A 16,567-nucleotide genomic window follows, 5' to 3' on the forward strand; every position below is an offset into this window, starting at 1 on the left:
ACAACAACAGACATAATTCCAGATAACTGATGTTGCTTTTCTTTTTGGTACCAAGTCTTTGTTTTCGGTGATTTTCTCTTGTTCGTTGCTCATTTTTCAATGTTGTTACCAGTGACTCACTCCATGTGCAGGGGCGTGGTCTGCTTTGGCTCAACTGATTAAGAAGGATCTTGATTGGTGGATCGCTGTGCACAGTGTGTGTCAGGTACTCGGGTTGAAATTAGATGAGAACACGTCGAGTTCCTTTGCCTCCTACATCGCAGGACCTGTGATGTGACTGTTATGCACATGTACATTGCGATGACGATGCTCAAATGATATATTGTGCAGCTCTAATATTAATCACTCATTGTCAAGTCTTTTCTCGTTGTTTAGCTGACTTTAGCCAAAATTATATGCTACTTTGCTAGTGCAAAATGTCAAGACAGCCGAGTCTCCTTAGTTATTTTAAAAAGCCCTGTAAATGTGATGGCATTGATAAACGCGATGTTTATCAGCCAGCAGCAGCTACAGTTCACCACTGAGATGTTTTTGAACATTAAATGCTACTAAATATGTCTCATCATTAAAAATTTTATTTGAAATGACGGATAATAATGTGTTATGATGGAATTTTTACCCTGTCTGTCAAAATTATGGACAATAAAAATGTCTAGCACAACCTCTGGTCCAGTGTTTAGAAGTAGGTGTGTGTGGATTTTTCTTTTTTGCTATAATTGTCTTCCCAGCCTGTTGTTTATTGGGTTATATAGAATACATAGAAGTTTCTGCAAACAGGCCTGGTGTCAGTGACTGCAGTAAAAAGTCTAATTGTGATGATTTCAGGTTGTACATTGTTGTAGAATATTAGTGTTGCTGTAAACATAGTCAGTGATGGACTACTCTAGGCCTTAGATCCCTGTACCCCTTCCTCGACTGTCCATGTATTTGTGGAACAATACCATCACACTATACGTGGACTGCAGTGTCGTTATAGATCACTGTGCTTGCTCTGTCTCTCTCAGCTCTAGCTCTGTATTGTGGCCACTTGTGAAGAAAGGGAGGTTCTGGCTTTTCTTCCTGTGATTGAAAACCCAGGCTCTCCCAACCATTTTTTTTTTTTTTTTTTTTTTTTTTAAGAGAATGGACTTGGCCCATTGTGAAAAGGCAGACACCCCTCTTATTGTGCAACCGTGATTAGCATTGGGACGCAGCGAAGCAAGAACAGGCTCATTCACAAGAGGACTCGGTGATACAGCAGAAGCCGCTCGCTGGTTCTCAGCCAAACTCATCCCAGCCTCCGAGGCTTATAGACTATCGCTGCTAATTTAGCTGGTTTTGCCGACTTGTACCACTCTGGACAGATTGTTCATTGGTATGGGCAGTTTCTAATGGGCCATTTTCTGGTGTGCACACTGTTGGGAATGATAAAGCTTGGGAAATATTACTTAGTTTGGGAGTCTGAACCCTGTCGACTGAGGTGAAAACAAGTTACTTTATCATCTTTTTAACCCTTTAACAACAACAATCTCTCCAGCGCTACCTTTTGCACTCAACAGCATTCAGATTACTGTAACTCCTCAACTGTTAGCGCTATCCACAAAATTTAAATGGCATCAGAAAGCTGAGATCCTGAGCTTTCCGACACTATACAAGACTTTATGGCAGCAATGTGGGACTCTATTACCAGTCGAAAGGAACGTCCAGGACCTGGAAATAACAAAAAATATGAATTCATAATGTAGATACTGAATGTTCACAACCGAAAAGCAAGTTTGAACAGATGTAAAAAAATTGAAAGTTTATTTCTGCCATCCTAAAACATTTTACAGTTGTTTCTGATAATAAATATGCTAAAAACTTCAAGTAATTTTTATCTTTTTTGTTAAAAGCATTTATAATTTATAATAATGATAATAAATGTCCAGATTTTGAAAGTTTAGTTCTTCCTGCAAAACAAAGGTGTAAATGAATTGGCAAAAAAGACATTTTCTGACAGTTTTTTTTTTTCCCATTCTTTGTTTATTTGGAAAAGCAGGTCATACAAAACTTCCCTTTTGGGTGCATTTCAGTAGCCACACATCGAACTGAATGAAGATGCTAATCCAAGTTTTTTAGTAGAATATAGACCAAAAAAAACAAAAAAACAAAACAATTTAAAAAGTGGATGGGAAGAGGGGCTTGCTCTGCTTCTTCATCAACACATTAAGACACAATAAGGTGTGTATGTTTGCATTAACCTAAACAGAAATGTATATTATATAAATGTTATCACATGACTGACATATTCAAATGCAGTTTGAACATAGTTTGTCCATTTTGACCAAATAGTGAAAAAAAGATTCTCTTTGACCCTTAAAACAAATTTTCTGACACTTTTATTGCAAAGAAAACATGAAGACACCTAGGCGGCCCGTTATAATGGGTTAATCTGGCATTTATTTCCTTGAAGAACCCTTTAGTCTGTATTAGTGGTGGCCAGAAGATCATATCACAGTATTTTTGATCATAATCACTGTCCACAATTTGAATTGCAAATGAAATGTCTTCTCAGTTCTGACATGTACTGTAGAGAACAGACACTCTAGACACAGTCGGTGGATTTCTCTAATTGCACAGTGAAACCATGGCAGTACACACATTACAAGTATTATAATGACAATTGACACCTTGGTTTATTGATAATGAAATGAACACGTAGGAGTTTGTGGAAAGCAGACTTGAAATGAGTCCAGATCATGTTCAGCAACTGATTGGCACAGATGTCATGCTTTTTCAAGACCAAAAAGCGTGTTGGAACAGAACAAAAAGTTTCGTTATGGACATTTACAGTTGTTTCTGATAATAAATATGCGAAAAACTTCAAGTCTTTTTTTCTTTTTTACTAAAACACACTGTTTTAAGCTTTTATTATTTATAATAATGATAATTAATGTCCAGATATTGAAAGTAAAGTTCTTCCTGAAAGCAAAGGTGCAAAAGAATTGGCAAAAAAGACATTGTCTGACACTTTTATTGCAAAGAAAACATAAAGACACCTAGGCGACCTTTCATAAAAGGATTAAACTATTTGTCACAGGCTGATCTTAAATGTGAGATTACTACAACACACTGTGCATTGTTAAAAGGGGAAGACACTATTGTTCTTGTACTTCTGTTTTTATTTCCTGTGTAAACACTCTGATTTCAGATTGCAGCTCAGTGAAAAGTCGTTCTCATTGTCAATGGATATCGCAGTGTACTCGCTGTAGTTCCTGATCGGTTTGGGTGTGTTCACTCTGACCTCTGTCTTCATGGTGATAGAGAAACCAGCCTGGAATGTGCCTGGAAAAACTGGAAATGTTCCTGCCCCCCCCCATCCTCACCCTCACATTCTTCTGCACATGTACATGTACAGTGTCAAAACAAATGGATACACTAAAATAGATGTCTGTTTCAGAATGAATACTAGAAAAGCACTTGGAGAGCACAGACCTCCGCCAAGACAGATCAGTCCCCTCCCCCCCCCCCGATCACCACCAAAATTTAGTCATTTGTTCCATGTGCCAGTATCAACATTTCTTGAAAATTTCATCTAAATCTGTCCATAACTTTTTGAGTAATCTTGTTTTTTTTGTCATAAAATGATTCTATTAGTCTTTTTAAAAAAATATTTTATTTCAGTTTTATATACACAATGTGTACAAACATATCAATATACCAACAGTATAGAGACATAACAAAAGCCAAGGTGTGAAGGATAATCTTTTTACCCCCACCCCCCACCCCAAAAAAATTTAATAAATAAGTAATATTAAAAAAGAAAGGAAAAACAGTCAGTGTACAAGGTCAGTACAGACAACTACATTAAGTACTTGGTGTAACAGATGTACCGATATGATCTAAATATGGCTGCCAAATTTTCAAAAAGGTGTTATATCGTTTTCTGAGACAATAAGTGATTTTTTTCCAGGGGGATGCAACTATTCACCTTACTGGTATTCACTTACCTGTTTACCTTACTGGTCGGTCCTTCAGTGTGTCCTGGCTAGGGCACACATCAGCAGTTCACCGCCTCACCACGGGGGTCCCCCAAGGCTCTGTGTTGGGCCCCCTCCTTTTTGCCATATACACCACCTCACTCGGTCAGATCATCCACTCACACGGCTTCTCATATCATTGCTATGCTGATGATACCCAGCTCTATCTGTCATTCCCACCTGATGACTCCACAGTCTCAGTGCGGATCTCAGATTGTCTCTCTGACATATCTGCATGGATGAAAGCCCATCACCTTCAGCTGAACCTGTCCAAAACTGAACTGCTGGTCTTCCCAGCTAAGCCAACCATACAGCAGGACATCTCCATCACTATTGACTCCATACCTCTGGCTCCTACCAGTGTAGTACGTAACTTGGGAGTCATGATTGATAATCAGTTGACCTTCACGGATCACGTTGCCTCTGTCACCCGATCATGCCGTTTCACTCTGTTCAACCTAAGAAAGATCAGGCCATACCTAACCGAACAGGCCACCCAGCTCCTGGTGCAGACTATGGTTATCTCCCGTCTTGACTACTGCAATGCTCTTCTAACGGGCCTCCCAGCTTGTGTTGTCAAACCACTACAGATGGTCCAGAATGCAGCAGCGCGTCTGGTCTTCAATCAGCCTAAAAGGGCACATGTCACCCCCTTACTCATTGAGTTACACTGGCTACCCATAGCTGCCCGCATCAAATTCAAATCTTTAATCCTAGCCTACAAAATTCTCCGTGGGTCTGCTCCTGTCTACTTAGGTGCACTAATAAAAGCTTATGTCGCCCCACGACCACTCCGCTCGTCTGGGGAACGTAGTCTGGTGGTCCCCAGACCTTGTACAAGACAATCCAGGCTCTTTTCATGGGTCGTTCCACGTTGGTGGAACGCTCTACCAAGTGCTACAAGAACAGAGTCATCCCTGCCTATCTTCAAGAAGCTCCTGAAGACCCAGCTCTTCTGAGAGCACCTCCTGTCCTAGCACTTTCAAACATTCCATTTTAAATATTCTAATAAGGTTTTTCCCAGGACAACCACAGATTCTTTCACGATTATCTCTGGACCTGCTGCGGTGGTCCGGCCTCTTCCCTGCCCTCATCATCACCACTCACTTATCCTCAACCGCCTCCATGTGTCTCCCCCTACTCCCCCCTTCTCCCCCTCTCCCCCAGTCCCTATCTCTATCGCTCTCTCTTTTTCCCCTTCTCTACTCTCTCTCTTTAACCCCAACTGGTCAAGGCAGACGGCCATCCTCCAGGAGTCTGGGTCTGCTCGAGGTTTCTGCCTGTTAAAGGGAAGTTTTTCCTCGCCACTGTCACCAGTCACAAGTGTTTGCTCCAGGAGGATTCTGTTGGGTTTCTGTAGAATTGACTTAGAGTCTGGTTTTGACCAACTCTATATATAAAATGTCAAGAGATAACTTTTTTGTGATCTGGCGCTATATAAATAAAATTTGATTGATTGAGTGATTTAATTGGTTTTCCCCTGTAAGTCGCTTTGGAAAAAAGCGTCTGCCAAATGCGTAAACATAAACATATTCATCTCAAAACACCACCTATCAATGAGAAGAGGGCAATCACACATAGAGCAACTTCCATAAATTCGACGTGTGCATTGTTTAGAGAACTGTGACGTTTAGGGTCCAATGGGACATTAACCCCTGTGATCCTGGTTAAAGTGGAGCAGATATCCTTATTGGTCAGTCTTCACAATACCCTGACTGTTTTAGAAATATTTAACTAATGAAAAGTGTTGAAAACAGTTTGTGGCAACATCTCTTTACTCCATTCATTTATTTGGAATATACATTGTTTTTCCAGTTTCCTGAAAAATAACTGTTTTGGACAAAAGAGGTTTCCTGACAGTAACGATATGTAAATTTGTGAAACAAGTATTTACAAACTGTCAGAAGTATATGAAAAACAGGAAAATGGGGAAGTGGGGAACTAACATTTGTAGGTGTCTATCCACAGTTTAAGCCATTTTCTGTTTCTGGGTCCAGTTTTGTTCTGTCTACTGCTGTAGTTTGTCCCCAAATCCATAAAACGTATCCAGTTGTCATTCTACCATTTTACATGTATGATGATTAAGTGCAGAGGAAGTAGATGGTGGCTCATAAGTAAAGTTACAGTTCTTAAATGGGTCATATTTTGCTAAACCCACTTTTATTAGTCTTTGGTTCATGTATTTGTGTATTTGGACCCTAATAGTTCATAACGTTTGAATTTGAACCCTCCAGGTGCTGCAAAGCTATCTTTATATTCATTTTGGCAAAAATCGAGTGGATTTCTTCAACCTGTTTTAATTCCTGCTTAATTTGTTACGTTTTATAACTAGTTACGTCACGACATTTGCACATCTAGGGTCAAGACTTCCGATGAACATTTTTTGAGTACGACATAATTGTTTATCAGCAGCAGCGGTTGTAGTAAAATCTGAAAATATGTCCAAATTGGAGCTAAAATGTTCAGTTGTTGGTTGAACGAGACAGAGCAGCACAGCCAACAACCTGGAGGGGGTGGGGCGTCAAGTGGCTCATGTGCATTTAAAGGGCCAGCGCTCAAAACGACCTTTCTGGTGTCATTAGTCAGAAATATTGTTGAAGATGGACCTGTGGAGTTGAATTAATGAAGAATTCGGACCCAAGCAGAGCATTTACAGTTTATGTAGACCACAGGGAAATGTTTTAAAATGCATAATTCCATTTAAAAAAAAGCAAAATATCACTCCTTTAAATGAATGAGGGGGAAAGAAGAAAAACATGTTTAATGTTATGCACCATTAGCATTAACGGCTACTGATGTTAGTTCCCACTGCATCTGCTAAACCGGATCTTTACAGATAGCCCTGATACAGAGTAAGGCTTTTATGAGGTGTTTGTTTGTCTGCCCTTTAGTGTTACATAGAGTAACATTTTATGACACGGCCCCATTTAGGGGATGCACAGAGCTGAGAATGATGGAAAGGGAAGCACTGCTGTAAATGGACCTGTAGCTTAAGAGGTATTTAAGACACATTCAAACCAGAAAGGAGTTTTATGGGGCCATGATGTCAGACTTGATAAGCAGATTGCAAAAAAAAAAAAAGTAGTCTTATTGTGAGACCTTTGAGAGACAGAGTCATTGCAGCAATACTCCAAAATGACCCTGGTGGTGTTTTTACTTTCTGGGATAATCATATGTATGCATCATATTATATGAAGCGGACATAATAACACAGAAAATGTGGTTAAAGATCCCAAGCTATATCTTTATAATGTCAGAGTAGAGTTTTAAATCTAAAGAGTAGAACAATAGTCCGATTAGGTTCATACTGTCTACTAGAGCTTATAAAGATTTACTTTTCTTTTGTGGCAGGCAGATGGAAAAAAGTTAATTTTTACCTTGACATGTTTCGGCTACAACCTGTAGCCTTCTGTGGGATGCCAGGCAGCAGGGGGCATAATCGTCCCCTGTTGCCTGGCAAACCTGGATAAAACAGCTGACAATGACACGTCACAGTAACATCAAGTGACCCTTCTGAGGATAGCAACAGGTTGTAGCCGAAACATGTCAAGGTAAAAATGCATTTTTATCCATCTGTCTGACAAAAAAGAAAAAGAAATCTTTATAAGTAGAACAATATTTAATGCAACTTGGCTTTTTCAAGACTTTTTGAAGGCTTTTTTTAAATTAGTTTTCAATCTTTCAGTCTATGAGGATGTCTCTTTACCCTTTATTTATTTATTTATTGTTTTAAAGTTTCACATTATGACATTTATCCCCATATTATCATTGTCTCTTGATTGTCTAAATATAGGTGTAGACATCACCATATATTCTTTATGATCATGTTTGTTGCAAGAAGTAAAAAAATTTTGCTACAGGATGTTTGTTTTTTTGTTTTAAGTTTTCATTGCACAGTACAAAAGTACAAGAAAGCAAACGCATAATATACATGTGACTCGACAGTTTTTCTCCCCTACCCACCAACAATCCCATGCATCCTCATGTGTACAGATTTACATTCAGTGAACATGAAAAGAATCTAAAAATTGCTTCCTGGAAAAAGCAGAAGAAAAAGGAGGCCCCCAATATCATTACTCCTCCCAATCATCTGCAGACACCTTGTCAAAGTAATCTTTGAAAGGTCTTCGTGTGGAGTAGAATTCTCCCATATTTCCTCTTTTTTGTAGTTTCAGATTACCCCTTCGTGCCATCAAGTGTGAGATGGAGATCTTGGGTTCTTCCAGTTTAGCAGGATGAGGTGTTGGGCTAATAAAGTCTTGAATGCTTCCGCTGTGTGAGATATCTGTCACCATTAGGAACAGGATGTTTTTTTTAGTGAAAGTATCATAATGCTCAGGGCTCAAAATATTTGAAGTTTTATACTTTTATGAAGAAGTAACCACATCCCTTCAAAGCTGGCATCTATGAATAAAACAGGATTCTACACTTAATGGGCCAGTGAGTTTGCTGTTAAACTGACCTCTGACCTCCCAGTGTTGTCTAACTGGTGTGTCTGTGTGCAGCATGGCCCCAGTGCAGTGAAGACCCACCACTTGGAATACAGTGACGGAGGAATCCTGGACATGGACGACCTGCTCATGGACCTAGTGGAGGACAGAGAGAAGGTGAGGACATGACGCCAGTGTGTTGTGCTTTTCCTTGTTTGTGCATCTTTCTCCTCCTCATTCTCTCCTGCTCCTATTCTGTCTACCATATGCAGACATGTTGACATTTGATTGACAGCCGTCTCTCATAGCCAAGCAGTTTAGCATTACAAAATGAGAAGGAGAGGCTTTTTTTCACAGCCGTTGTGAGCGACTGAATTACAGCAGAAGGTATCTGTCATTCTTGGCTATGCAGAGAGTCTGGTAAAGGATTTGTTTTGTCTCCCTTCTTTAAGTCTCCAGCCTGGCAGGATGACATGATGTCCAATAAACAAAGTCTTTGTGACTCCAAACCCTTTTCGCTTGTCACTTGGTATTAGAAACTGAAACCGTCTTCATATGAAATGTGACAAAATCAGTTTTTCTGCTTTGATTGGGACCAAAGGAAACAAACTTTGAGGTTGACTATGATTTAATTCTGTGCATGCCGGCTTAGGAAGATGTAGCCCGGCAAAAAAGCATGTTTTTTCTTTGTTATTTGATTAACCCTTTAACAACGGCAATGTCACTGGCGCTGCATTTTGCACTTTACAGCATTCAAATTACTGTTACTCCTGAACCGTTTGTGCTATTCACAAAATTCAAATGGCATCAGAAGGCTGAGATCCTGAGCTTTCTGACACTATATAGCACGTTTTGGCAGCAATGTGGGACTCTTACAAGTAGAAAGGAACTATTTCAGAGACTGACACGTAGGCTAAAAAATATACGGAAATAACAAATGTAGGTGTAAAATAGTTGAAAGTTTATTTTTACAATCTCAAAAAATTTTGTTATGGACATTTACAGTTGTTTCTGATAATAAATATACTAAAAACTTTTCTATTTTTACTGAAACACACTGTTTTAAGCATTTATTATTTATAATAATGATAATTAATGTCCAGATATCGAAGGTTAAGTTCTTCCTGGAAACAAAGGTGCAAATGAATTGGCAAAAAAACCTGAAACCTGCCAATTGAGGTGAAAACAAATTACTTTATTGCCTTTTCAACCCTTTAACAACAGTAATCTCTCCAGCGCTACATTTTGCACTTTACAGCATTGAAATTTCTGTAACTCCTGAACCGTTTGTGCTTTCCACAAAATTCAAATGGCATCAGAAAGCTGAGATCCTGAGCTTTCCAACTCTATACAATACTTTACAGCAACAATGTGGGACTCTATTACAAGTAGAAAGGAATGCTCAGGCTAAAAAACGCAGTGAAATAACAACAAATATGAAGCCTTAATATGGATACTGAATGTTCCAGACCAAAAAGCATGTTTGAACAGATGTAAAATAGTTTAAAGTTTATTTCTGCAACCTCAAAAAGTTTAGTTTTGGACATTTACAGTTGTTTCTGATAATAAATTTGCTAAAAACTTCAAGTCACTGTTTTAAGCGTGTATTATTTATAATAATGATAATTAATGTCCAGATATTGAAATTTTAGTTCTTCCTGAAAACAAAGGTGCAAATGAATTGGCAAAAAAGACATTTTCAGACACTTTTATTGCAAAGAAAACATGAAGAGACCTAGGCGGCCTGTTATAACGGGTTAATCTGGCATTTATTTCCTTGAAGAACCATTTAGTCTGTATTAGTGGTGGCCAGAAGATCATATCACAGTATTTTTGATCACAATCACTGTTCACAATTTGAATTGCAAATGAAATGTCTTTTCAGTTTTGACATGTACTGTAGAGAACAGACACTCTAGACACAGTCAGTGGATTTCTCTATTTGCACAGTGAAACCATGGCAGTACACACATTACTGGTATCGTAATGACAATTGACACCTTGGTTTATTGATAATGAAATGAACACGTAGGAGTTTGTGGAAAGCAGACTTGAAATGAGTCCAGATCATGTTCAGCAACTGATTGGCACAGACGTCTGAGTCCTGATGGGCTGTATTGGCAAGAAATTAGCACACTGTTAAGCACATTTCCTCATTATTGTCAGTCAGTCACTGAGAGATATTGATATGTTATAATTATTTTTTTCTAATCCTGTGTTATTTGCGTGTATGTTTGAGTAGTAAACCTGCAACACCACGAGTTCAGGGGCCATTGGGCTGAAGGAGAGATTGTTGATCAGTTTTTTTCAGGTTATTCACATCTTTTTTATGAAAGGACAGTTTGTAAATGGTAATATTTCCATAATATAATGTATTTGTAAGGTAAACATTTGGAGTTATCATTATTCGCTTTTCCACTGACCCTTAAATTGCGCAAATATAACTTGCGCATAAAAATTTACCTCATGGAAAAATGACAATTTCACCAAAACTCTCATTTTTTGATTAAAAATTTTTGCGCTGGCGAGAGGTGGTTTTTCAGGCATAGCGCAAATGGTATATCACACAAAACTGCAATGGAAAGACCTTTTTTCACAATTAGTCAGGTGAATTAAAAAAATGGATGTTGATGTACGTTACAAGAAGCGAAGAAGAAGAAGAAGAAACGTGTCGGTATGTGTGGACGCACCAGGAAACTCAATCATTTTTAATTTAGTACGAGATAGAGGGGTAATATATAATAATAATGAATATATCTGTAAATCAACACCATATTTACATTCATTGCTATGTTTATGGAATGACTTCTCGTGTCATCTCGCGATAATAAATAAACAAATCATCGCATTTGTGATTTAATGGAAAAACCGACATTACGCACTTCTGTTTTTGCGACATTTAGTAAATATCTGTAAAGTTTTGCACAGATGTCCAATGGAAAAGCGACTATTATTTCTAGGTTATTATTTTATTGGTCCGGCCCACTGGAGATCAAACTGGGCTGAATGTGACCCTTGAACTAAATTGAGTTTGACATCCCTGCAAATGACACGACTACAAAAGCAAACAAAGCAGCTCTGTTTGTATCTATATCTATTAGTCAGAGTGTTATTTTAAGCATCTGTATCAGGACAGAATTTCACAATAAGTGCATTTCTTTTAATAATGCATCAGCTGAATCCTCTCCTCTCTGTTGTATTTGACAGAATAGAGTTTCACAGTTAAAGCCACGAGGCCTTGTGCACAGGGACGTTCTTTAGAAGTGCACTGATATAATGTCACAAAAGAGGCGGCGGCAGTTAAAGTTGACTGTGTTTTATACACACACACAGACAATGGCCCAGTTTCTATAAAGAACCAATTTAATTTCTCTTGCTAATTTCCCATAATGCATTCCTAAGATGTGCTAATAAACTGCCCGAAATCCATATTCATAAGCCCTGGGCCCGGACGAATGATGAATTACCAACACTTAGTCAGCAGGAAGGCCAAATGAAATGGAAATGGAATATTCAGCCAATCCTGTTCCATACAATAACAACTGGTGATTTAAGCTGTATGAACAATGGAAAGTGTGTAAGTGTGTGTGTATGTGCATGTAGGGTTGCAAGTTTGGCAAAAATACTCTTTATGAAAAAGGGGACAGAAGTAAATAATAGATGTGTAAACTCAGTGGGAGTCTTCATCAGAGGGAGAAAATAAAATGTTTTTGCAATCACAGAAAAAAAGAGGCTTCATTTTCTGAGATGATAGGGATTCTAATCATAAATTCTGCATCGTACTCGTGCATAAGAGGGCGAGTCACGGGTTTTAATGACTCATTTTCTCCGACGTAAACCTTCTTTCTTTCTTCATCCTCAGAGTAATGATGAAGTGCCACAGATCAGACCCAGCTCCGGCACTTGATCAGATTCTTTGAGCGGAAACTTAACCCGACTCTCAGCGTTCTTGTGGGAACTCCGCCGTGCAAAGGCTTCAACCACAAAACCAAGCTGTCCTATTTACCTTTGTGTCGTCCACCCCCCCCCCCCCCCCACGCCCCCCTCACCACCACTACCACCACCTCTCAGCATCCACCCTCTTGCTTCTCATCCCATCTCTCATTTTTACCCTTTTGTTTTTGCTCCCGATGAAAAGATATCAGATGGAATGGGACGAGCACGTGATCGTCACAACGTGCCAGTCATCCAACTTATCTGCGGGCTCCCAAACGCTGCCGGCTCTCGTAGATTAATGAGCTGTGCCTGGCATTCTTGATTAGTCTGACTTCCTTTTGTTTGTCTACGTTTTTATTACTGCGCCTCAGCCGACAGATTCTATCTTTAGTGCTTTTCTCTTTTTGTTCCGTTATTGTGGGCTGATGCTGTTACACCATCAATCATACAGGAGTGGTCCTATTGTGAGGGCCCTCCACCGCACAGCATGGGTCCTGTGTTAGCCACGGATGCTAATGAGAGATAATGGCAAGCTATTTGTACGCCTAGTGGTTAGCTTAGCCGCGAGTCCAGACCTCTTTATCTGGGACAGCCCCTGACTATTATTCACCGCACACATGCTCCCACACACACACACACACACACACACACACACACACACAAACACGTCTGAACCAAACCGCAGGCAGGCATGTAGCATGTTAGCATTAGCGTGTCGGGAAAGGGAACGCCACTGGTGGTTGATGAGGGCGGAGATGAGAGGGCGGCTGTGATTTGATTACACTTCAGCAACACGCCAAGCAAATATACACGCACACGCTCCGTTCGTTAGCCCCCCGTGTCGAGACACCGGCCACCAGCCTCCTCATGAATATTAATATCAAGCTGATGAAAGCGGAGAGGGCCACGGGGTGTTGGCTGAGGTGTGACCACGTATACAGCGTACACACTCCGACACAAAGGACTGTGGGATAAAAGAGTCCAGCGCAGGTCGCGGTTCAGTCCATTATACTATACGAAGCTCACCTCTGTGACCCCGGCCTCTGCTGTGTGTGTGTGTGTTTGCCCTAGAGCTTTGGTCGCTTCTACTTCCCCATGACAGCTGGAGGCGTTATGGTTGGAGTCATTGACCTGTCAGATACCCCACTACTTTGTTAATGGCACAGCGAAGTGGGCAGACATCACAGCTTCTGCCTCCCGTCCGCCGGTGTCACATTGATTTCGGTCCGACCCCCTCAGTTTAGAGACCACTTAACATCAATTTTCCAGCTTTCCTTCACCTCTCAGATACCAGCAGATCTACTCTTTAATGTGTTTCTCAGAGAACCTTGAACATTAGGTATGATGGTGCAGTATTAAAAGGTTTTTGGCCATGGCATTTAATTTTAATTTACACAGTGGCTGGGATTATGTGCAATCTCCAATACAAATTTTCAGAAAGTAAAAGAACATTGGAATTAATGTGCGTTTCCATTTCAATAATCGTTATCATCATCATCATCATGGTTGAAATCTTTGGCAGTTTAATAAATAAATAAATAAATAAATGAATATATTGTTTCATAGAAGAACACAACCTGAGCTTTGATTGACGACCTTAGTGTCTTGTTTATTATTAAAAAAAACAGAAATAAATTCACTTCAATTCAGTTTTATTTGTAGAAGTAGTTGAATATGAAAATAAACAACAGTCAAATAAACAGTTGATGAAGGAAATGGTTTAATTTCCTGGGCATCCCCTGTCCTTAGACCCTTCTTCAAAGCAAGGATAAACTCCAACTCCAGTGGGACAAGAGAAACCTCGGGGAGACCCACAGTGAAGGAGAGATCCACTACCATGGACGGACAGGCTGTAGATGCACCAGGACTGATGGACGTCCATTTGCAGATGTAGCTAGTTCCAGTCTGTAAAGATGCAGTTGGGTGGGGGCACATGAGGAGGTCCATCTAGTCAGATGAGACAGGTGAGAGTGAGGAGGTCCATCTAGTCAGATGAGACAGGTGAGAGTGAGGAGGTCCATCCAGACAGGTGAGAGTTGGGGGAGGAGGGTGACCCCGGGACATAATGTGGAACATACCTGTGGCCCGGATCAGGAGCCTGGACGATCTTTTCAACTTCTGTCACACTGACCAGATAGTCCAGATGACCGTGAACTACACCAACCTCCAGGGAAAACGTTCCGATCTGATACCAACCCCGCATTTGTGCATGTATTTAGCTGGGGGTGCACCGCTCCCACAAACAGACGGGCTGGTCTGTGTTGGGCTCCTCCATGTCCCTAAAGCGATTCTAAGTCATCACCGCCATGATCCGGTTCGATGACCGGCTAAACCAGCTGCGGTGTTATTCAACTTCAGCGATGAAGCCTTTACTAAGTGGCGCCCCCTACTGTCGACACCACAAATCCCGCCATGGAAAAGGGCAGTTAACTGACAATTAATAATTTAATCGAGCAAATTCTTATCAACAACTAATTGATTGCTGATTAATTGTTTGCATCCCTAATGTCATGCATTCTTCATGCAAACAGCTTCTACTGCTGTGTATTGTGATTGAGTTTGAGGTCACCTAAAGATGTGGGAAGAACATTTCTTTTTTCTTTGGCAGAAAAGGGGGGGATAAATAACAACAAAAACAAAATAAGATGAAAAATCACATTGGTATTGGATATTAGCCTAATTATTATTGTAAAAATTGGTATCGGCCCAAAGAAGGGAGTGTTTTTACATTGTTGCTAATGTGATTTGGAGCTCCAGAGCCTTTCCTGTTTTCCCCATTTCAGGCCACTTTGTCCTCCATCTCTCTCCTCTCTCTTATTAACAGATGTAGTGCTTTACCTCCACACATTGCCCATTTGCTGCTACCAGAACTGTCACTCTTTCCCCACTCACAGCCCTTTGGGATCATACATTAGCCCCGGCCATCACTCCCACACGTCCCCTCGGTACACAGGAGCTGTTAGGCAGGCTGTCAGAACCGTCATGCCATTAACATATAATATATACTCATGCAGCATATGTCGGTTGGTGTTTCCTGTTTCCATGGCAGTTTTTGTCCAACAGGTTGCACAGATACAGTCCTGATTCTGGCTCTGCAGAAATGAAACTCGACTGAAGGACCATTTTCCACCATTCTCTTTCCTCAGCTGCATGCAGCTTTACTTTTAATGGGGATCGTCATGCGTATATGTGTATTTGTGCCCTCTTTCGTCACATTGATGTCCTCAAGATGGGGAATTAAACTCAAAGAGCATAACGTCTTCTCATAAGTGGACTGCCACTCCTCATTCCATGTGCGTGAACACACATACACATAACTCACCACGGACCTTGTATTTGAGCAGAGAGAGGAGAAAAAAAAAAAAAAAAACCCACATAAAATCGTAACCTTCTATCTCACGCAGCCAAACGAGAAATCTAATTTCATGGGAAATTTAATGGAAATAAAAGGAATGATTTCCTCCATCTCCCTTTAATTAGCTCTTTTTAATTACCTCGTCTACAAGATGTCCACAAACCTCAGTGCAGGCTCTGGCTGCTGGAATGTAAATGGAAAGGTATCCCAGCTGATCTCACTCTGAAATGTCAACTGCTTGATCTGGTGCTTTCTCCCGTCATCCATCTCTTTTTTTCCCTCATGTCATCACGAAGCTGGAAAAAGCGTATGTTATGATATTCAAAGTGGATCTGTGGTCAGGAACATTTGTCATAAGCGACACCTCTTTGAATAATCACCTTATTTAATTGGACACCGTGTAAGGAAGCATTTACACGCTTCACTTTGCAGATTGCACAGATGTGCATGATGTGCTTTGATTCTTACATATATGTCATACATAAAATGAAGGGTTGAATTTATAAGCAGGGGGCTTGAATGAATAAAGTAACAGGGTAAGCCCATATGGTTTTTATTTCACTACTTCATTTAAGCTTTGATCATACAAGTCAAGTTTCCATCTTAACCCATAAAGACCCACTGTTATTTTTGTGGCACTTCTCAAATCTCAAAACCTTTCTTAACTAATTTATTACCATTTACTCTAATATTATCCTCTGTATTTTACATTTTTAAGTGAAAATCAGGTATTTTGCTATAATTAATTTGCTGATTATGTTGATGTTTATTAAAGCTCAGATTAAAGTTGAAGGTTATTATACCCAAAACAGAAAAAAAATGAAGAAAAGATCAATTTTTCTGCAAAA

General features: G+C 40.0%; 1 protein-coding gene across 1 annotated transcript in view; it reads left to right on the top strand.

Moving 5' to 3' along the window:
* The window catches only part of pard3ba (par-3 family cell polarity regulator beta a), a 351,893-nt gene that overhangs the window by 18,696 nt on the left and 316,630 nt on the right, over positions 1–16,567 (top strand). Inside the window, exon 2 of the mRNA XM_030155442.1 lies at positions 8,504–8,605. Within this exon, the coding sequence (XP_030011302.1) occupies positions 8,504–8,605 (102 nt within the window). The remainder of the gene's footprint in view (positions 1–8,503; positions 8,606–16,567) is intronic.

This window comes from Sphaeramia orbicularis, chromosome 2 (genome assembly GCF_902148855.1).
Source record: "Sphaeramia orbicularis chromosome 2, fSphaOr1.1, whole genome shotgun sequence".
Taxonomy (NCBI): Eukaryota; Metazoa; Chordata; class Actinopteri; order Kurtiformes; family Apogonidae; genus Sphaeramia; species Sphaeramia orbicularis.